Here is a 21,697-nt window from a genome sequence, read left to right as displayed (position 1 = left end):
GAGTTGATGAGACGAAAAGCTTTTTACTACCTTTCCTTTAATTAATCATACATGTTTAGTAATTTGTGTAACAGAAACCATTCATAAAGTGGAAATTCATTAATGAAGTCACTAGTGCACTTCCTCTTCTCATTTCCCTCTCATTTTCCATCCCTCTGGCAGGCATACTCGTAAGAGACGAGACAGGTTCCAACACCTACAGGTGGAACCTCATCACAACTGTGTTCTTCCTGGGGACTTATGAAGACAGACAGGAAACAGAGAACTTGAATTGGAGTGGTGCCTTTCAGCTGGACAATGCACCCAACACTGTACTGACTGGCAATGTTGTTGCTGGTACATAACAACTTCTGTGTCTTGTGTTGGTGAAGGATATTGGGGAATGTGTGTCAAGACATTGGTTATTTGTTGTGGTGTGTTTGTCTTTTTTAGTCCTTGTGGTGCTGACTCTTGTCTCTCATGGTGTTGTACAGGTGCAGAACAGGCTGGCTACAAGACCCTTGGAGAGCTGTGTAAGGACACAACTCGGTGGATGGGGAATGAAGTGCACAATGCAATTTATGGAATCATGATGAGAGACGGAGACTGAGAGGTGCAAGAATAATTTATAGTATTTTTAGTGCTGCCATACACTGCTGCAAACTTTGCATTGTTGTGTGCAGGCATAGAGAGAGAGAGAGAGAGAGAGAGAGAGAGAGAGAGAGAGAGAGAGAGAGAGAGAGAGAGAGAGAGAGAGAGAGAGAGAGAGAGAGAGAGAGAGAGAGAGAGAGAGAGAGAGAGAGAATGAGACAGTGTGAGAGATAGAGAAGTTTTGGTGCTACTAGTGCTACTGTACCTTGTTCCTGCCACCTTTTTGTTGCTGTGTGCAGATGTAGTGAGAGAGAGAGAGAGAGAGAGAGAGAGAGAGAATCAGTAGCATTAGCAGTGTTGTCCTAACCCTTGTATACTGTGCAGCTATGGAAGAAGGGAGGCACGGGGCCACTGACAGACTGCTGCAGACTCAACAACTTCTACATCTGGAGAATCTCAGACACAGGCTTCTATGTCCAGCACTATGCCAGCTCCCTCATCACCAATGTAAGCTGGAGGAAGAGGAGGAGGAGAGACACTATAAATTCCAAAATTGCTGTAATATATTGTCCTTAAGACCCCAATACCTAAGAGAAAATTTATAGATGCATTGAAGGAAGACATGCTTGCACTAGGTGTGACTGAGGAAGGCTTCTTCTCTCCCAGGTTGTCTCTGTGGACAGTCCCCTGGGAGCAATGCAGATCATCTATGAGCCAGATTCACTGAGTCACAAGTTCCACCCCAAGACAGCCAATGCCAGTCACTCCCTGTTTGTGGGTGTCTCCCCATCACACACTTGTGAATACCAGGCATCCAAGTCCCGGATAATGAAGTTCTATGGAGATAAATTTTTTGGCGGAGGCGTCGGCGGAGGAAACACTGGCATCCTCTTAGCATCATTCACCTCTGGATCTAATAGTAAGTTGTAGGGCTGGGCAGGATTCTATAAAACAGGTAATCGCAAATCTGATTACTTGCCCTGTTGGATTCGTGAGATTCGAACCTTCCATGAATCCTATGTACTCTTAAGTTCTTAACAAGCCCCAGGCACCCGAGATTCTTCCTATTGTCTGCCAGGCACGAGATTCATTGGTGTTTGCAAGGGAATCCAACCACGGAGAGAATCCAGGATTCCCCTCCACCTGTTACAAACATCACGACTCTCTCCCTTTGGCTGGAATTTGCCGAGATGCAGACTGTGTTTCCCATGATGCTTACCAAGGATATATATATATATATATATATATATATATATATATATATATATATATATATATATATATATATATATATATATATATATATATATATATATATATATTATATGAAGAATTCCATGATATAAATATGCAATCATGAAAATACATGTGCAGTTATAGTTAAGTGAGACACACTTCAGCAAGGTGAAGGACGCGCACTATAAGTAACCATTCAGATTGCTATTACTTTCATTAATTTACTTTAAATGATACAAGGATGTTATAGTTATTCATACACATTTATGATAGATTTTCCATTTATTGACAAATAGGGTACATTATTTCTAAATGTTTTCTTGATACATTAACATTATTTTTGGCATCATAATTGTTTTTGCTATTTTAAGAATAACAGTAAGAAAGTAGTAACAAAAGAGTCCTCCTCTACTAAAGTTTGGAAATGAGAAAAAAAAATCATATTGTTCCAGACATTACAGCATATTTCCATAAATTAAAATACTTCTCTCCTTATCACAGTCAATAATTTCCTTAATATTGCATTGGATTTCATTACATTAATTTCCTTAATATTTCCTTACAATTACAACGGATACTAGATAAGCATATGATTACATCCATACATGATTTTGCATTCAGATAACATTCAACTTAACATTTTATGTATTTGATGTTAACAAGTGGAAAATAAGAAAATATATACAATAAAATCATGTCCATCACAGAATGTATTATCACATCAGTTCCGTAAAAAAAAGGAAAAAAAAAATCTTTATCACAGAAAATAATTTAATTAGTACTACAGTATGACTAGTAGTATGACCACATAAAAGTTTCCATGAAAACAAAATGCATGCAATACTATAGAACAAAAAGGCATCTAGAAGGATATCACTTGGCACTGGTAGGAAGCGGCTCTTCACATGTTCTTATTAAGGAAGAGAATCATATTTATATTCCCTTCCTTAAGGCTGCTCTGCCTGTGGGAGATAAGCTCCCCTGCCTTGGAAAAGAGTCTTTCTGAGGGAACAGATGAGGCAGGAATGAATAAAAATTTCTTGGCCACTTCACTTAACTTGGGGAAGAGGGTTTCGTGTTGCTTCCACCACGCCAGTGGATTGCTGTCCCTGCATAAATGAGGCTCCTCAAAGTATCTTCTCAGCTCAATAGAAGGGCCTGTGGATGGCTGAGGTGATGAACATGCCAGATTATGCATTTTCAAATCAAATTTACACCAGTGATTTTTTCTTTGGTTTTGTTGTGGCAGTTACTGGCTTTGGTACTGTAGTGACCAAACATATTGCTTGTTTTGGAATTGATAGCTCCACATAATCCCAAATGGGCGCATTTCTGCCACGCTTGGCTGCCATCATGCAGAACCACTGTTTTTTATTAAATTCAGGGTATTTACAGAAAGTCCCTTAAAACAAAAGTAGACTACTCAACTCGAGATGCACGGCTTTGGGGAGACCTACATAAAAGCAGGATAGTTACTGAAATAAATTTTGGCTATTATTATACAGGTAAAAAGTTGCTGTAAAACAGTGTTAGAAGTAACTATACATAATCATATTAGGTATGCATATACCCATGGAAACAACTACATAGGTTCCCCCCCATCAGTCCTCAGCCTTGACTGAGAGCTCTGCCCATGTCATGTCGTATATGTATGCCATGGTATGACGTTACATGAAATTGGCGTATCAGTTCCAACGAAAGAGATGGTGACTTTAGCAACACTATAAGCTTCGACATGTCGCTAGTGTACACAAGTAAATTTCATAACTAGTCCCTTAGACCTCATTGTTTATATGCTCCAAAAGCATGATTAATAACATCATACAGACTATATTAATGAACAAATCAGTTTACTCTTACGTTGTTCTCCATAACTATTTTTTACTCACGAATTAAGAGACCTTGTCTGAGGACTGGATTCTACACCAGATTCTAGAATCCTGACGCAGTAATTGGATTTGTATCGCTTCTCAGGATTTTACAGGTTCGGATCCAGTAATCATCTCCCGCCCAGCCCTAGTGAGTTGGGTGTTTGTTGTGAGAACATTTGTTATGTATCCATATGTAGTGTCTATGATATCCATGCTCTGACATAAGAAAAGGTGTGATGGACTCTTCCTCTCCTGTTCCTGTTATTTTCACTTGCATAGAACCAGAATGGCTTCTAGAGAGGAGCATGAAGACACCTCAGAAAATAGATTAAACTTTGGGCTTGATAAAATTACCGAAGCTTACTCAAATAAAATGTGCCATTACAAAGTGATAGTTATATGGTCCACCCTAATACACCCCAGGAGCTCAGGCACAGCACAGCTGACTACATCTGATCCCTAAACACTTGACACTTGCATTCCCCCACAGTGGCACCTCTCATGACCTTCAGTAACGCTGGCACTTACCCAGCACTCTACGGCTCCACACACTTTGAGGGTCTCACGTTCCACAACTTCCGTGACACCGACTGCGGGCGAGGCACTGCTCTCATGGTGAACCCTCAGTCAGAGGACGCCAACCACCCGACGTTTGTCAAGTGTCTCTTGTTCCTCAACACACCACAGGAGAACTACATGTACATTCCTAGGCCCAACTTGAGCAGCATTGATCCGTCAGACTGTGTGGATACGGACTGTGATGGACTAAAGAAGGTGGTGGTGACGGATGTTGATGGATCTCTGCTGGGTTAGTGTGGATTTACATGTGTGTGTGTTAATATAGTTTTGGTATACTGGATCTGAACTACACTGCTCTTTATGTATATCATTCTAGTTTAGCCAATGGACACTCTATGTATCTATCATCTCCAGTACATTCCAAGTATCTGTATTTCTTTGTAGTGAAGCTGATCTCTATCTCAGCTATTTCTTATATCCTCTTAAGTATCTAGAATCCCTTTGTTACTGGATTAACATCTCTTTTTTTATCCATTTTTCCTTATACATCCACCTCTCCCTCACATCACATTCTCTCTCTCTCTCTCTCTCTCTCTCTCTCTCTCTCTCTCTCTCTCTCTCTCTCTCTCTCTCTCTCTCTCTCTCTCTCTCTCTCTCTCTCTCTCTCTCTCTCTCTCTCTCTCTCTCTCTCTCTCTGCAGGTGAAAAGGATGCCACAGTAATCTCTCAGGCTGACTGGGAGTGGGACGGAGATCCTCGGAGGGGCATTGGAGATTACCGCATTCCTCTTCCAATCAGACAGAATCCTGACAGATCCCAGATTGAGGCAGCTGACAAGTTTCCGAATAAAGGTACAGTGTGTGTGTGTGTGTGTGTGTGTGTGTGTGTGTGTGTGTGTGTGTGTGTGTGTATGTGCTTATTTACCTAGCTGTATTTACCTAGTTGTATTGTACAGGATATGAGCTAAAGCTCATTTGAGGGCATCAGGACCATAGAGACTCAAGTGCCATTTTTTTTTGAATTGAGAAAACTTATCTAAAGTTTATCAACAATAACACCACTTCTAAGAAAGATATAAATTTCAACTAAGTTTCAGATAAAAACCCTGGTCTTCAAAATTTTTTTACCTAAAATTTAAAAAAATCATAAGTTGCATATGCACACTGGCATGTAAAATATAACTCCTCCCTTTAAGTTTGTGTATATATTTTTGCATGACCTGGAATTTGAACCTTAATAAAATGTTTTACCTGAAGTAAATAATGAAATTATTAACATCTTCCTGATATCACAAGAAAAAATAAAATAGTATGACAATAGTAATAATAATAATAACAGTAATAATAATAATAATAATAATAATAATAATAATAATAATAATAATAATAATAATAATAATAATCATATAATAAACTACATGAATAAAAAGTATAATAGACTCAGAGTTTTGAAAAAATAGTAAATACTAGTATTGCTACTGCATTACATTAGTTACTTAAAAGAAAGCAACAAATTGAAGGGTGAATGAATGTTATGTTAGAGGAAGTCATGAGTTAGTAATAATAGTGAGACAAAGGTTTAACAGGTGGCACTGGTTAGTCACAGGAAAAGATTGGGTATGAAGGAGGTTTGGGCAGGACTGTGTGAGGAAGCGTGAGGAGGGGTAGTAAGCAGTGCAGTGATTGACTCCGGGTGACGTGTTTCTTCTGGAGAAAAACACTGATTGAGCAAGAGATGGTTATGCACTGTGCATCACACACTCCCACTGGCTGGCTCCCTCTCGCTGGGCTTGAGCCTGGCTGGTCTTGAATGAATGCACCCCTTAGTTCAACCAGCCCACACAACACTTGAATCCCATATCAATGACTCCATTTGCTACTTCAGGACCTTCAACCATATGGAAGCTGAAAAACAGTGTTGCAAATGTCATAGCTGGACAGAGGAAGAGTTGCTAATTCTTTTGATGTATGTAACTCCATATTTGGGGAGGTGATGCTTGAGCCCCTATGGTCCTGATGTCATTTGACCTGTCTCCATAGCTGCAGTTATCCAGTTTCTCTTTAAATTTGCTTACACTAGCAACTGTAAAACTATTACAGCTTAAACTATTCCAGAGATCAGTGCTTTGGTATAGGAAACTATATTTCTTGATGTCACTGAGACATTTACTCTTCTTAATCTTTTTGTATGTCCTCTTCTACATCTTGTTCCCTTATTTACATGTATCTCCAAAACTTGTCGGTCTAACTTTTCCATACTGTTTATTGATTTGCACACTGTTATTAAGTCTCCCCTTTCTCTTCTCTCTTCCAGTGTTATTAATCTCATTCTTAGTCACTCCTCATAAGTCTTTTCCTTCAATTCTGGCACCATCTTTGCTGCTGTCCTGTGCATTCTTTCCAGTTTCCTCAGTTGCTGCAGCGTACTCTAACTCAGGGCATAATCATGGTTGTAATTATTTTTTTCGTCATATTCATGTCCATGTAGGTAAAAGCCACTCTAATGTTACTAAAAATCCTCTATGCGTGGCCAAAATTCCCACATGTGCTTCTCTGGTGACAGTGTGTCCTGGATAATCACCCACAAATCCTTTTCCTTATTACTTTTCTTTATCATATCTTCCCCCTTTTTATAGTTCTATGTAGGTCTCCTTGTACTTTTCCTGTGTGTGTGTGTGTGTGTGTGTGTGTGTGTGTGTGTGTGTGTGTGTGTGTGTGTGTGTGTGTGTGTGTGTGTGTGTGTGTGTGTGTGTGTGTCAGATATCCACACAGCTCTACAACACACACTTGCACACACACTGCACCCAAACCAGGCACTTAAGAAACTAAAGACTTATTGTTGTTTGAGATCCCTTAACACTCCCCATACTCTCCTTTTGTCTCATCCCACAGGCATTGTCCGTGATGCTTCCTGTGCTGTGGTTCCATCGTGGCAGGCATGGAAGTGCTTCTCGCTGCGTCGCCACCTCATGATCATTGAGAGCATAGACACAGACACAGAGGTGTGGCGCCTCTCCCCCATCGCCCTCATTGCCAACCCTGGTGAGCAATACAAGTCACCTTCTCCTCTTGTCCCCATAAATCTGTCGATGTGCCAGACTTTTCTCTTGTTCCTTTAAATCTATTTACCAGATTGTCAATTCCACTTGGGATTTTTGGCAAGTGTCATTAATGCCGCCTCCTCCTCCTCCTCCTCCTCCTCTCCAGGCCCCAGTGGGTATGTGGATCTCCTCAATGGACCAATGGACAGAGGCTGGGGTGCTGGCTACATGTGTCAGGAGCGAATCTCAACCTTCTTCTCAGTTGTGGCAACCGGGATGACATATGAGATGGCCATGACCAGCACGCCCCCTCAGGTACTGCTATGGTGCTTGTAGTAGTTGCAGTGGTTGGAATGGTAGTAGTAGTAGTAGTAGACAGTGATTGCAGCCGTGGTAGTAGTAGTTGTAGTAATTTTCAGCAGTATAATAATAATAGTAATTGGAGATAAACAGCAGGCAATTCACACCAATCTTTTTGACACATAACTTAACATCATTCAACCCAGCCTAACCTCACTTAAGCCACACTGACCCAGCACAACCTCACCCAACACTAACCCAGCCTAATCTAACCTAATCTAATCACTTACTGCTTCAGGTGCTGCATCTTTAACCTAACCTCACCACCACTGATCCTCCACTCACATCACATCCTCAGGTGCTGTGTCTGCACCTGCCCACACAGTCCATCCTCCGAGGCTGTTGTCCTACGCATCTTCTTCCCAAAGCCTCAGCGTTTATGACATCTATGTGGATAGTGTTCTTTGTTTCCCCCAGCCAACCTTAACATCTCTGCAGCTGGCTATCAGCTGTTGCCTGAGGACCCCACCCACCCTCAGGCTTTCCTTCCCACACTGGACAATGTAAGGGATGGCTGTGTGCTGTGTTGTGTTTGGAATGTAAGGGATGGTTTTGTTGTGTTGGGAATGTAAAGAATGACTGTGTGTTGTGTTGTGTAGGGAATGTAAGGAATGGCTGTGTGTTGTGTTGTATTGTTTGAGGCACTGGAACTCTGTACTTTGCCCTGCCTCTCCCTGTCAGTTTGGGGCAAAGGAACAACTGCTCTGCCTTGTCTCTCCCTGCTAGTTTAGGGTAACAGAACAACAACTCAGCCTTGCCTCTTCCAGTCAGTTTTGTCATGCCTCTCCCTGTCAGTTTTGTCAAGCCTTCCTGTCAGTCTTGTCATGTCTCTCCCTATCAGTTTTGTCATGCCTCTCTGTCAGTTTTGTCATGCCTTCCTGTCAGTCTTGTCATGTCTCTCCCTGTCAGTTTTGTCATGCCTCTTCCTGTCAGTTTTGTCATGCCTTCCTATCAATCTTGTCATGTCTCTCCTTGTCAGTTTTGTCATAGCTCTCCTTGATAATTTTAAGCAAGGGAAACACTGTTGTGGCATGCCTGTCCCTATTGCCATCTCTCCAGCTCACCCAGACCCTCCCCTGCAGGTAGTAGGGACCAATTACTTCCAGCGTAGTGCCAAGCTGGTCCATGTGGTGCTGCGCGGAGGCCACGTCCTTGACATCAAGACCACTCCCATGATCACCCTCACCAGTGGCCTCATGGTGAAGGAAGATGAGTTTTATGAGCAGAACCTTGTGATGAATCTGGCCAACCTGTTTGAGGTATCCCCAGACAACATCAGGGTCATCAGTGTTATGCGGGAGGACTCCAAGAGACAGCAGGGAAGGCTGGAGGTGGGTATAGTGCTGGCTGAAGTGATGGTGAGGATGTGTGTTGGTGGGTCTGGTCTATGTTGAGTCCGACTGTGGTGGGTGCAGCTGTGTTTGGTGTGGCTGTGTTGAGTCTGGTTTTGTTGGGTCTGTGTGTTGTGTGTGACCATGTTGTTTGTGGCTATGTTGGGTGTGGCTGTGTTTGGTTTGGCTGTCTGGGCTGCCTGGTCTCCCTTGCTAGTAGCTCAACATGCAAGACTTGTTCTTAAAGGTTTGGGAGTTTCAACTAATTGTAGATCTAATGGAATTTGTCTGGATTTTCAAGGTCATTTTTATTACTCTTGTGATAGGGAATGATCTCACCATGAAAGGGCAGAATTAAACCAGTTTATGCTGTGATGCCTTGCTGTGGAAGTATGTGGACAGCTGTGCTGTGCCTAAGCTCCTGGGATGTAGCAGTCCACAAGACTGTCCCTTTCTGCTAGGTGCTAATGGAGCTAAGAGTGTGAGTGATGTGTGCAGGAGTGTGTGATGCTTTTTCTGGGCCATCCTGTGTGAGATTGCCAGCCTGGTATATAGATAGATAGATAGTGGTAGTTTAACAAGGACTGTGACAAAATTGCCTATGAGATTCTTACTATTCATTATATATGAAAATAATTACCAGAGAACAAAATGTTTAAGAATATAACTTAAATTTGTTTAGGCTGAGGTGGCCAGCATTCCAACTATAAGCCTGAATGGTGAGGGGGAGAAGGGAGCAACTGGCGGGGAGGTGATTCCCTATGAGAAGCTGGTGCAGAGTCTGGAAAAGGCCATCAATAGATTCCAGGACGAATCGTGCAGCAACTGTGCCTCTCTCTCGGTAAAGTGAATCTCTGCTCTCTGTTCCTTTGTGATCTTATGTTATCTCTTCCTCTAGTGCCTTCTCTTAAGGCAGACACTGTTCTTTGCCCCTTTTCTAACTTGAATCACCTCTCCCTCCTGTAACTCCTCTTGGTAAAATGGCACTGTTCTCTGCCCCTTTACTGCCTTGAATCATGTCCTCCTGCACTTTGTCAACAGCTGAATCATTAACAGAGGTAGTGTGTTCCTCCAGTCCCCCACCTCTCTTCCTCAGGTGAGTGACCCCATCGAGCCACCACCCAAGGAAGCCCCTCCAAAAGCTACAGAGGAGGAAGGCACTGTTGTCATTCCAGATGTCGAACCGTTCTACAAGCAGCAGGAGAAGGAGGTGGCAGAGAAGATCAAGGAGAGCCTGGCAGTGACAGAGTATGTCGAGCCATCCAGTATATTGGTGCTGAGTGGTGTGCCCAGCAGTGTGGTGCAGTACACAGTGTTTGAAATGCAGCCGTCTGTCACTGTACTGGATAAAGAGGTGTGTCCTGTAGTTGTAGTATACAGGACCTGAGCTACACATCTCTGGTTCTGTCTCCATCTTTATTCATCCATCAGTTTATGTACATTTCTTGCCACCATCACCTTTGTTTGTCTACTTGTGGTATACAGGGGCTGGGCTACACTCCTTATCCCATCTCTGTATTCCTTCAGTCCTTGTGTGTGTCTTTGTATGTGTGTGTGTGTGTGTGTGTGTGTGATGTGTGTGTGTGTGTGTGTGTTGTAATAAACCTTCAGGCCTTTTTGTTTCTCATGAAAGGACTCAAAGATCCACCAATAATTATTCTCTCTCTCTCTCTCTCTCTCTCTCTCTCTCTCCTCTCTCTCTCTCTCTCTCTCTCTCTCTCTCTCTCTCTCTCTCTCTCTGTCTCTCTCTCTCTCTCTCTCTCTCTCTCTCTCTCTCTCTCTCTCTCTCTCTCTCTCTCTCTCTCTCTCTCTCTCTCTCTCTCTCTCTCTCTCTCTCTCTCTCATCCTCTCCTCAGGGTGCACCCATCAGTGACCTGGGCCACAAGAGTGATCCCTGGCAGGTCACGGCTAGTTTGTCAGGAGCTCCGCCAGGTGCCATCCTCATTGGCACCACCACAGTTCCCTACAGGAACAGCACTGCCACCTTTACCGACCTGTCTGTCAGCAAGCCCGGGGAAGGGTACAACCTCTCTTTCACCATCACCTTCCCCAGCTATGCTCCAGTCCTCACTGCCACCCTGGTGGAGACCTTCAGGTAGGTACAAGTCTTTTTTATGTAAGAGGGGGACTGGTCAAGGGCAACAAAAAGTGCAAAAAAAAGCCCAATGAGAGTGCCAGCCCCTAAAGAGAGGTCAAAAGGACCATCCAAAGGATAAGTGTCTGGTGTAAGAACAGAAGAATAAGAAAATAAGTGAAGCTGTAAGAAGCCATCAGGCCTATACATGGCAGTCCCTGTACAAAACATGCCTACCTATTTCCACCTATCATCCTCATTCTTAAACCTGTGTAATCTTATTTTAAAGCTCACAAAAGAATCAGAATTAACAGCCTCATTACTGAGTCCATTCCATTCATCCACCACTCTATTTAAGAACCAATTCCTTCCTATCTCTTAAATTTAACTTAATCAGGGTACATTAAAGGAAGTCTCTAGGGATTAGGGCTAGACTGAAAACCTCAAGTCTGACATGCCAAAAAGGAGAGAAAAGGATCTCAGTATTTACTATTTGCTATTGGAGTCATCATAAGTGATCTAATAGCTGGTCATCTTTTGGTCTCCCCTCAGTGCATAAGTGATTTCTTCTTTTGGCCTTCCCTCAGCTCAACACAGATGAGTGCAGCAATGGTCCTGCAGCAGCCCAGCATAGTGCAGGCCGGACAGCCCATCGCCATCACTGTTCAATTTGTTGACGAGGATTCTGGCTTGGTGCTGGATGGCCAGGCCTTCAAAGGTGAGGAGACAGACAGGCATGATTGCCTTAAATGTTGCATATAAAGAGTAACAAAACAGTATAATCTTTGTTAACATGATGTGTTCAGTTTGTTGACAAGGACTCTGGCTTGGTGCTGGATGACAAGTCTTTCAAGGTGAGGAGACAGACAGGATTTTTTTTTATTTATTTATTTGATTTTTTTTTTTTAAGTAATAAAACTATCATTTCTATTATTGTTATCATGAGGTGTTCAGTTTGTTGACAAAAATTCTGGGTTGTAGTTTGATGGCAAGGCATTGAAGGTGAGGAAATGGACAGAAATCAAGGTAAATTTTTTTGGATTGAGTAATATAACAATATTCATTCTGTTATCAAGAGGTGTTCAGTTTATTGACAAGGACTCTGGCCCAGTTTGTTTACAAAAATTCTGGCTTAATGTTTGATGGTGAGGCTTTCAAGGTGAGGAGATGGACAGAAATTACCAAGTTAATTAAGGGACTGTAATCCACATTTTTGAATGAAAATGTATGCAAAAAAACAAAATTGGGCTGTGCACGCTGAAAAATCATCCAGCACTTTGGCAACAATCTGCCAAAGTTTGAGCCGTGTGTCTGGGGTGTGACTTGTTTACAATCAGGCTTTAGATTACACCTTGTGGTACTCCTTATGTTTTGCTATTTTTCATGTACTGTATCTGGTTTTTTTTTGTGTGTGCATGATTTTTTAAGACTTTCTTCAGATGTGTGGCATGTTATCCCTAAGTGGTGGGAGGGGAGGGAGTGGGGCAGTAGTTACTTGATAATGAGTCAGTACTTAGTTGGCCTAAGTTGAGGACAGGGCATGTGTGTACTGCCACGCTGGTGTCAGACCACCCACACAACTCATAAAATTTATGAGAGAAATTGTGTTATTATCTTCTGTGAAGACTATGACAGAATGCCATGACCCAGGAAATACATACTTCTGTGACTTAGCCAGCTACCACCACCACATACCTTCAGTATGCTTAGTGCATTACAGGCCTTGCTGTGAGTAAAAAAAAAAATTGTAATAGAAAAAAGTAGATCAGCTGTTTTCAAACCTGACAGTGGTGATGTGATGAATTGTGATGTATCATTTGATGCATCATCTGACGTCAGATGAAAAGATGATGAGATGCCTCAAAGGCATGACCTGCAATGAACACCTGCATTCATGAGTGTGGAGAATTGTTCCAAGTATTGGAATACTTCAGACAGGACAGTGAACTTCCCAATTGTGACGGGCGTCTGCAATTACAATGTAGGCTGCTTGTCAAGTGGCTTCACAGACACTCTTGGAGCTGAGTTTATCATTACACTGGAGGAGTACCTGAAGGCCAGAGATGCAGCCATGGACACACACTCAGACTATCTTGGTACTGAGTTTGTCACTACACTGGAGGAGTACCTGAAGGCCAGAGATGCAGCCATGGACACACCCTGCAGGGGGAAGCAGAGGAACACCCCAATTCACACAGATATGGAGTGTGTTGCAGGGGTTGATTGATGATGCAATAAATCACACTTCTCAAATGTAAGCCTTTCTTCTTTAAAGTGATACTTCATCATTAGTTTTATGTGCTATTTACTTTTTTCGTTGTGTATGTCTGCATTGCTCACAGATTTTATGTAAAGATTTTTTTTTATTTCATTAAGATATATTTTTCATATGCATAAGTACACATTTTCTAAGTTACGTTGAAAGTCACACACTAATATATATCTTTTCCCTACTATAAAAACATCTTTGTGTAGAATGTGCATAAAATTGATTTAGCAGTAATTACTTTTGTCACTGATAATTTTTAGATAATAATGAGTTGATTTAGTTTTAAGGAGTTATGAGTTAAAAATTGTATAGATATAGAAATTTATATATTAACTTTTCTTCCTCTTATTTTTTTATCTATCATCCTACAATTTGTACACACTTAAATAGGCATCATAGCTACCGTAAGTAAAAATAAATCATGTTTGTCGGTTAACAGTTTCAAAAAACCTTACCAAAAGCAGACCACAGTCTTGTAAGTTTACATTTTGTTAAGCCAAACCTCCTGGGACCATATGCATTATCACTAAATTACTGCTTAAACATTAAATCATCGTTTTACATCCTCAATATGGTGGAACTTGCCACTTAAATTCTGAAAGATACCGTCTGAAGTCCTCAAGATGCATCATAAAAGATGGGTTCACCTAGGCTGCAATGCTACACTGGCTGTGCAATCCTATAGCCTGACGCTGGCGATGCGATGCTTGCCACGTGAGTATTCACACCGTAAATGATGCTGTGCTGTCAGACAGTGCTTGCATCAATTGTCACATCACTCAGTAGCTCAGTGCATCTGCAGCATCATGGGAGACATTGCTCTGTGGTCTCTTGAGGAGGAACTACTGCTTCTAGCTGTGGCAAAGAAAAAGAAATTGAGTGCATGAAATAAATCCAGCAAGACCAACATACAACCACGGGTATTTCTGTAGTTCTTCTATAAGTTGTTCCATAGCAAACAGTTTGCACCTTTTCTTCCTAGGGGAGCAACAAGCAGTAATGACTGGAAGCTACACAGCTTTGCATCATACGCATCGTATAGCTAGTGTAGCATCACAGCCAGTGTGAACCTGCCTTTAAGATTGCATCCTATCAGCAAGCAAGGCTGTGCTAGATTAACTCCACTGACACTGCCAGCAGCAGCAACAGACTTTTCATGACAAGAAGGAAGTCCTCAATGAGTTGGATGACTGAGCTGAAGACATATCGGCTGGTCTGTACTGGGATCATTGTGATTGATTTTGTGTGGGAAATACTGAAGAGACCAATTTCAAGAAATAAGGCTCTCTCCCCTGAGATGCAAGTGTCCATCACTCTGTGGTACTTCACAACAGGCAAGATGCAACACATCAGTGTGGATGACTTGGGGCCCTCACAGCAGACCACCAGCAGGGTCATCAGTAACACAGTGATGCATGCACCACCTTGGTGTGCAGTCAAAGTTGGCACCACCTGATTGTTGTTTTGACAAAATGACAACAGTGGTAAATAAATACCTTCAATAATTAAGCTTAAACTAGTCAGATTATTGTTGAGAACCATTAAATGAATATATTTGTTTTATTATACATATCATTTTTACTCGTTATCAGCCGTTTCATGCAAGATTCATCAAAAAGCACTACATGTCTGCTTATGTCAGCCGGTAGTGGTGTTAGCACCTTAAGACAGTAACTCAACAGAGTCCCCTGCTAGGACAGTCACTTAGCACTCAAGTCCCATAATTCAAGTTCCCTTACTAGCTAGGATGTAACCATAGCAGAGTTTTATAAGTATGGTTGCTAGGGTGTTGTAGGGTGGTCCACAAGACTGTTCCTTCCCACCAGAGACTGATGGGCCTAAGAGTGTGAGTGATGTGTATGTGAGTGAGTGGTGCTTTTGTCTGGGATTGGTGGCCTGGTATATAGATAAATAGATAGATGAAGGAAGTAAAATTATACCTCATCTGTTATCCTTCCATAAGAAAGGGCAGGAGTTGAGAGAAATTGCATCTGTACTGTATTTTCTTTCCTGAGCCTCTTCTCTCTCCTCCTCAGGGCCAGACATTTGTGGGTGAACTGCTGGCAAAGACTGCTGAGGGACACTTTGAGGTTATTCAGAGGTATGCCAAGTGAGAAACAGAAGAGAATATTACAAGGAGGAGGTAGTAGACATCTGCTGAAATGATTACTCCCAGTGAAGTCTAAAGCACTGGATCAGGGAGTGCTGTGAACTTATCATTAAATCCAGCTATGATCTCACTGAACAGTTCTCTTTGTGTCTTCCTATACAAGGTGGAAGTCACAGCCTGCCCTTTAAAGACAACTCTCTTCCTTCACACAAAACTACAAGCACCTAATTACACATACACCCTTCACTCAAAATTCAAAATTATCATGACAACTCCTACACCAGCCTTGAAGTCCCCATCTGGGGAGGGGACCACAAACGTCCCCAGGTCGAACTGCTCTTCTGGTATTGACCCTAAGTGTCTTGACATCCCCCTCAATTTTTTCTTCATTAACTTCTGCATCATTCGCAGTCTTAGATCTAATTTTCAATCTGTAAAACACCATCTCTCCTCTACTAAACCTCATTTTCTTTTCCTCACTGAAACACAGGTGTCTGAGGCAACTGACATTAACCCCATTTCTATTCTCTCATACTTTCTCTATCCTCATTTTCACTCCAAAGCTGGATGTTGGATTTATGTGTGCAACAACTTAACCTGCTCTTGTGCCCACACTATTGAATTTTCCAAGTTTTCCACCATCTGCCTATGACAAGAGTTACTCTCAAACTAAATTTATCTGTGCTGTATACCTCTCACCTCACTCCTCTGACTATAAGAAATTCTTTGACTACTTCCAAAGTGGAGCACATTTTGAGTCTCTTCCCTTTTGCAGAGATCTCCATTCTCGGAGACTTCAATGTTCACCACCAACTTTGGCTTTCCTCTCCCTTCCTGGTGAACTAGCCTTTAACTTTGCCATCCTCCACAACCTAGAGCAATTGGTGCAACACTCTACTCATAATCGTAACTGTCTTGGAGATGCACCCAACATTCTTGACCTTTTCATAACCTCTAATCCTTCTGCTTATGCTGTCACCCTCTTCTCTGTTGGGCTCCTCCCATCACAATCTCATATTTGTAGCTTGTCCCATCGCTCCAATCTCTCCTCAGCATTCCATAAGCAGAAGTGCCTCTGGCATTTTACCCCTGCTAGTTGGGGGAACCAGAGAAGGTATTTTGCTGATTTTTCTTGGAATGACTACTGCTTCTGTGTCAGAGACTCATCTCTGTGTGCTGATTGCATAACAGAGGTGGTAGTGTCTGGCATGGAGGCGTATATTCCTCACTCTTTTCTTGAACTAAACCTTCCAAACCTTGGTTTAACCTAACCTGTTCTCATGCTATATATGATAGAGAGGTGGCCCACAAAAGGTTCTTGAGCCTTCCATCATCAAAATCTCATAGGCTTTATATTTTTTGCCTGGAACCATGGTAAGTCTGTTCTACAACTAGCCAAAAACTCATTCATTAATAGAAAGTGTCCAAATCTTTCAATATTTAACTCCCCTCATGACTTCTGGCATCTAGCCAAAAACATCTCCAATAACTTTGCTTCTTCTTCTTTCCCTCCTTTATTTCAACCAGATGGCACCATTGCTATCACATCTATCTCTAAAGCTGAACTCTTAGCTCAAACCTTAGCTAAAAAACACTAGCTTGGACAATTCAGGGCTTGTTCCTCCCTCTCCTCCATCCTCTGACTACTTCATGCTACCTATTAAAATTCTTTGCAATTATGTTTTCCATGCCCTTGCTGGCCTAAACCCTCGGAAGGCTTATGGACCTGATGGGGTCCCTCCTATTGTTCTCCGAAATTGTGCCTCCATGCTAGCACCTTGCCTAGTCAAACTCTTTCAGTTCTGTCTGTCAACATCTGCCTTTTCTTCTTGCTGGAAGTTTGCCTACATGCAGCCTGTTCCTAAAAATAGTGACTGTTCTAATCCCTCAAACTACCGTCCTATTGCTTTAATTTCCTACATATCTAAAGTTTTTGAATCTATTCTCAACAGGATGATTCTTTAAACATCTATCACTTAACAACCTTTATCTGATCACCAGTACAGGGTTCCATCAAAGCCGCTCTACTGGTGATCTTTTGGTTTTCCTTACTGCGACTTGGTCATCCTTTTTTTAAAGATCTTGGTGAGACTTTTGCTGTTGCCTTAGACATATCACAAGCTTTTGATAGAGTCTGGCACAACGCTTTGATTTCCAGACTACCCTCCAACAGCTTCTATCCTTCTCTCTGTAACTTAATCTCAAGTTTCCTTTCTGACCGTTCTATTGCTGCTGTGGTAGACAGTCATTGTTCTTCTCTTAAATCTATTAACAGTGGTGTTCCTCAGGGTCCTGTCCTGTCACCCTCTCTCTCTTCTTATTATTCATCAATGACCTTCTGAACCAAACTTCTTGTCCTATCCACTCCTACACTGATGATACCACCCTGCACTTTTCAAATTATTTTCCTAGACGTTCAACCCTTCAGGAAGTAAAGAGTTCACACAGGATAGCCACAGAACACCTGAGTTCTGATTTCTCTAAAATTTCTGATTGGGGCAGAGCAAACTTGGTATTATTCAGTGCCTCAAAAACTCAATTCTTCCATCTATCAACCCAACACATCCTTTCAGATAACTATCCCCTCTTCCTCACTGTCCCCTTCTTCTACACTGAACATCCTCAGTCTGCCCTTTTCTTATAATATAAACTGGAAACTTCACATCTCATCTCTAGCTAAAACAGCTTCTATGAAGTTAGATGTTCTGGAATGTGTCCTCCAGTCTTCCTCCTCCCCCCCCTCAGCTGCTAACTCTGTACAGGGAGCTTATCTGTCCATGTAGGCTTCATATGTCTAGGGGATTCCACTCATACTGCTCTTCTAGACAGTGTGGAATCAAAAGCTTCTCGTCTCATCAACTCCTCTCCTCTAACTGACTGTCTTCAGCCTCTTTCTCATATTACATCTCTTGCTATCTTCTGCTATTTTCATGCTAACTGTTCTTCTGATCTTGCTAACTGTATGCCTCCCCTTCTCCCACGGCCTCATTGCACAAGACTTTCTTCTTTCTCTCACTCCTATTCTGCCCACCTCTCTAATGCAAGAGTTAACCAATATTCTCAATTATTCATCCCTTCCTCTAGTAAACTCAGGAACTCCCTGCCTGCTTCTGTATTTCCACTTCCTGTGACTTGAATCCCTTCAAGAGGGAGGTTTCAAGACACTTATCCTTCAGGTTTTGACTACCGCTTTGGACCCTATTCAGGGACCAGCATGAAGTGTTTTTTTTGGGGGGGTGGAGGGGGCGAGGGGGGTTGTTACCCTTGGCCGGTGTCCCTCCTGCATAAAAAAGAAATAAAATAAAATAAAAACGTCAGAGAGACATACACAAATAAATAAACACCACCCATATCTTCCCAATACAAATACTGACAACAGACCCTTTGTCAGGCTGTATGTACCAGATGAGGCCGTGTCAATGCTCACCTTTGAGAACGTCACATTTGAGGCATCAGACGTGAGACAGCAACTCATAGCCAAGGTTGCTGTTGTCCCTGCCGGCTGGTACATGGAGTCCTCTTTGCCACGTGAGTATAAGTGTCAGTCTGGTAAAGTCTGGAGCTCCTGTCTGTGTCTGTACTTCCTTATACAAGACACTTCTTAACTTTAGAGTAATTCTTTTGGCTCTGTCATGTAGAGACTGGCACCTCAGTGAGCCTTTTCATTTTTTTATTTATTTTATATTTTATTTTATTCCTCTCTCTCTCTCTCTCTCTCTCTCTCTCTCTCTCTCTCTCTCTCTCTCTCTCTCTCTCTCTCTCTCTCTCTCTCTCTCCTTTTTGTTGGCCTTGGTGAGTGTTTTTTCCTCTCGCATCCTTCAGTAATATTCTTTTCTTCATGCCTCCTGTGTTCTTTTTGCTTCTATTCTATCTTTCATTATACTTTTCTGTTATATCCTTCATTTACATCCTTTTTCTCCTCCTGCAGTGTATTCTTTTCCTTCTTATCATATCTCATCTTTCAATATCTTTTTCTTCATCTTTGCTGTATTCTTTCTCCTCTACCTTATCCTTCATTATCCTCTTCTTCACTCATTCTGTATTCCTATTTATTTTTTTAATGCACACTTTCCTCCACACACACATTTAAACCTTTCTGTCATGCATAGTTATTTCCACCCCCTCCTTGCCACACACACACACACACACACACACACACACATGTAGGAGTACATAGATAAACCATTAGAAGTTCGAGGTAGGTTCCAGTAATGCGGTTTACACCTCGTAGGGTACTGCCACGGTCTCGGCATTCGGCTGACTGGACGCCTACCAAAAACACCACACATACACGCCTGCAATGGTTTTCCTTTATTGTGATTTAAGCACCACCTGGAGTTTGGGCCTCTCTGTTGTTGTATATTTGCTGTGACCGTGTCTGAGGAATCTAACTGTGCCTGTGAACAGCGCCCGCAAATAAACTCAGGGCACCTGTCTGGAAGGTTTCCGTACCGATCTCCGCTCCACATGTGGTGACCCCGGAGTGACCAGACGTAACGTGATCATCGTGGAGGCAGGGATGGCCTACGGACTGTGGTGATTGGTGGCAGACTATAACTACACAGTGACTATATGCTGGTCCTCCAGGTACTCTATTATTTTACTTTTGTCCTGTTTGGAATCTATGCCCTTGGAACTATGCAGAACCAGGACGAGGGTTCGCTACTTACATCTAGTGCGTCGCAGGATAGTGTTCCTTCCGTGACCGCAGGTGTTGCCGTCAAACCACCACCCTTTGATGAGACTTCAGTAACACGCTGGTTTACAATAATTGAATCACAGTTTGTTCTTGCCAAGATCATTGTTTCAAGTACCAAATTTCACCATATATTATCAAATTTGCCACTTAAGAGTAATCAATCAATTGAGTGATGAAGTCATCAATTCTTCAGACTATGGTGAATTAAAGCAATCTTTGATATCTCTTTTCACCAGGTCAAAGCCTGAACTTTTTGACTCTCTTGTTAATCAAAACATAATGTGTGACAGACCTTCCACGTATTTGAGAGAGTTGCGTAAAATAGCTGCTCAACTAGGGGTGGATGATTCCTTTATAAAGTTAAAGTTTTTGAAAGCATTACCTAGTAGCATCAGACCTTTCCTAGTGACATATGAGGAGAGCTCTACACTAGAGGAACTGGCTCGTGTAGCTGAGACATTGTTGGCCTATGGCTCAAGTAATGCGAGTGTAAACAACAGCGCTAATGTTTCCATGGTGGAAGGTAGACAAGGGTCCAGGCCTGCGAGCCAGAACAGAGATAATGGTAATAGAGGCCCAGATTTCACTTCAGCTTGTCAGGATAATGTATTTTCTAGAACTTGTGTTCCCATTGGAGTGTGCGCCTTTCATGAAGGTCAGCGTCCTCAGGTGTGCAGGTACCATCTGTATTATGGTAACAGGGCAAAATCATGTAAACGATGGTGTATACTTTCTTCTACAGCTTCTAATATTTTGCCAGATTCTCGCCCTAATTCTCGTTCTTCTTCCCCCGCTCGCGTATTCCACCAGGCGGGAAACTAGTAGGGCAGTCCGTAGAAATATCAGTTGCGACCGTCGGACTGCCACTTAGAGTAAGTGCCACAATCGGTTGCAAGAATTACCAATTTTTGATATATACTGGTTCATCACTTTCGCTGCTACCTAATGAATCCATTCCTCAGGCCAACTGCTGTTACTCTTACTAATGCGTCAGGTAAACCCATACGTTGTTATGGTGAAGTCGATGTAGACCTTGGGATACGATGTATTAGGCGTTCTTTCCCTTGGTCTTTCGTCATTGCAGACGTTATACATCCAATTTTGGGAACCGATTTTCTTGCAGCTAACTCACTAATGGTAGACCTTTAAAAACCAGTCGCTAATAGACTCCTCTACCCAATGTAAGATTCCTCTTGAAGTTTCTTATTCTCCTATTTCTTCATATTTGGTTAATTATAATGGGGTAGACTCAAAAGCTGTTGAAAGCAAGGGACAAGTGAGGCCCAAATATGTCTTTCTTTTCTTTATAAGTCTGTCTGTTTGGCGGATTGCTAAGTTCACCACACGAGTCCGTCAGCGACCACCTCAGAGTCACGCCGGACTGAGGGGCTGGCTGGCCTGTAGAGGTGCGGGACTGAGGGGCTGGCTGGCCTGTAGAGGTGCGGGACGGGATGGCTGACGGGAGGACAGGATTCCTGGACTGTGGCGTGGGACGGGAATGATCCAAGGGCCGCCAGCAGCCGAGGGCCGCAAGACGGGGCGACGAGGGCTGTGTATCGGAGCGGGGCCGGGCGGGGTGGGGCGGAACGGGGCCGATCTCCAGGGGCACAGTTGTGGGG

The 21,697-nt window shown here is 42.5% G+C and overlaps 2 protein-coding genes across 2 annotated transcripts; both read left to right on the top strand.

The window, feature by feature from the left end:
* The first annotated feature begins 166 nt into the window (after window positions 1-166).
* Window positions 167-7,586, top strand: LOC135097937 (fibrocystin-L-like). Its single transcript, XM_064000063.1, has 8 exons — window positions 167-336; window positions 474-592; window positions 955-1,077; window positions 1,237-1,489; window positions 4,168-4,485; window positions 4,897-5,046; window positions 7,087-7,236; window positions 7,402-7,586. Exons 4-8 carry the CDS (start codon window positions 1,267-1,269, stop codon window positions 7,569-7,571), a joined length of 1,011 nt encoding a protein of 336 aa, XP_063856133.1. The 5' UTR covers window positions 167-336; window positions 474-592; window positions 955-1,077; window positions 1,237-1,266; the 3' UTR covers window positions 7,572-7,586.
* Window positions 7,587-7,588: 2 nt separating this feature from the next.
* Window positions 7,589-14,423, top strand: LOC135097941 (fibrocystin-L-like). Its single transcript, XM_064000065.1, has 7 exons — window positions 7,589-7,594; window positions 7,994-8,098; window positions 8,678-8,926; window positions 9,609-9,767; window positions 10,023-10,280; window positions 10,783-11,021; window positions 11,588-14,423. Exons 1-7 carry the CDS (start codon window positions 7,589-7,591, stop codon window positions 11,760-11,762), a joined length of 1,191 nt encoding a protein of 396 aa, XP_063856135.1. The 3' UTR covers window positions 11,763-14,423.
* Window positions 14,424-21,697: the final 7,274 nt, after the last annotated feature.

This window comes from Scylla paramamosain, unplaced genomic scaffold (assembly GCF_035594125.1).
Source record: "Scylla paramamosain isolate STU-SP2022 unplaced genomic scaffold, ASM3559412v1 Contig37, whole genome shotgun sequence".
Classification (NCBI taxonomy): Eukaryota; Metazoa; Arthropoda; class Malacostraca; order Decapoda; family Portunidae; genus Scylla; species Scylla paramamosain.
This window is presented reverse-complemented; position numbering and strand designations above follow the sequence as displayed.

What these genes read in the sequence shown, in the direction of transcription:
- LOC135097937 (XM_064000063.1), top strand. Translation starts at nt 1,267, where the DNA reads ATGCAGATCATCTATGAGCCAGATTCACTGAGTCACAAGTTCCACCCC. An exon ending in ATTCACCTCTGGATCTAATA is followed by an intron (nt 1,490 to 4,167) that starts GTAAGTTGTAGG and finishes ATTCCCCCACAG; the next exon opens with TGGCACCTCTCATGACCTTC. An exon ending in TGACAAGTTTCCGAATAAAG is followed by an intron (nt 5,047 to 7,086) that starts GTACAGTGTGTG and finishes CTCATCCCACAG; the next exon opens with GCATTGTCCGTGATGCTTCC.
- LOC135097941 (XM_064000065.1), top strand. An exon ending in TCACTGTACTGGATAAAGAG is followed by an intron (nt 10,281 to 10,782) that starts GTGTGTCCTGTA and finishes TCCTCTCCTCAG; the next exon opens with GGTGCACCCATCAGTGACCT. An exon ending in ACCCTGGTGGAGACCTTCAG is followed by an intron (nt 11,022 to 11,587) that starts GTAGGTACAAGT and finishes GCCTTCCCTCAG; the next exon opens with CTCAACACAGATGAGTGCAG.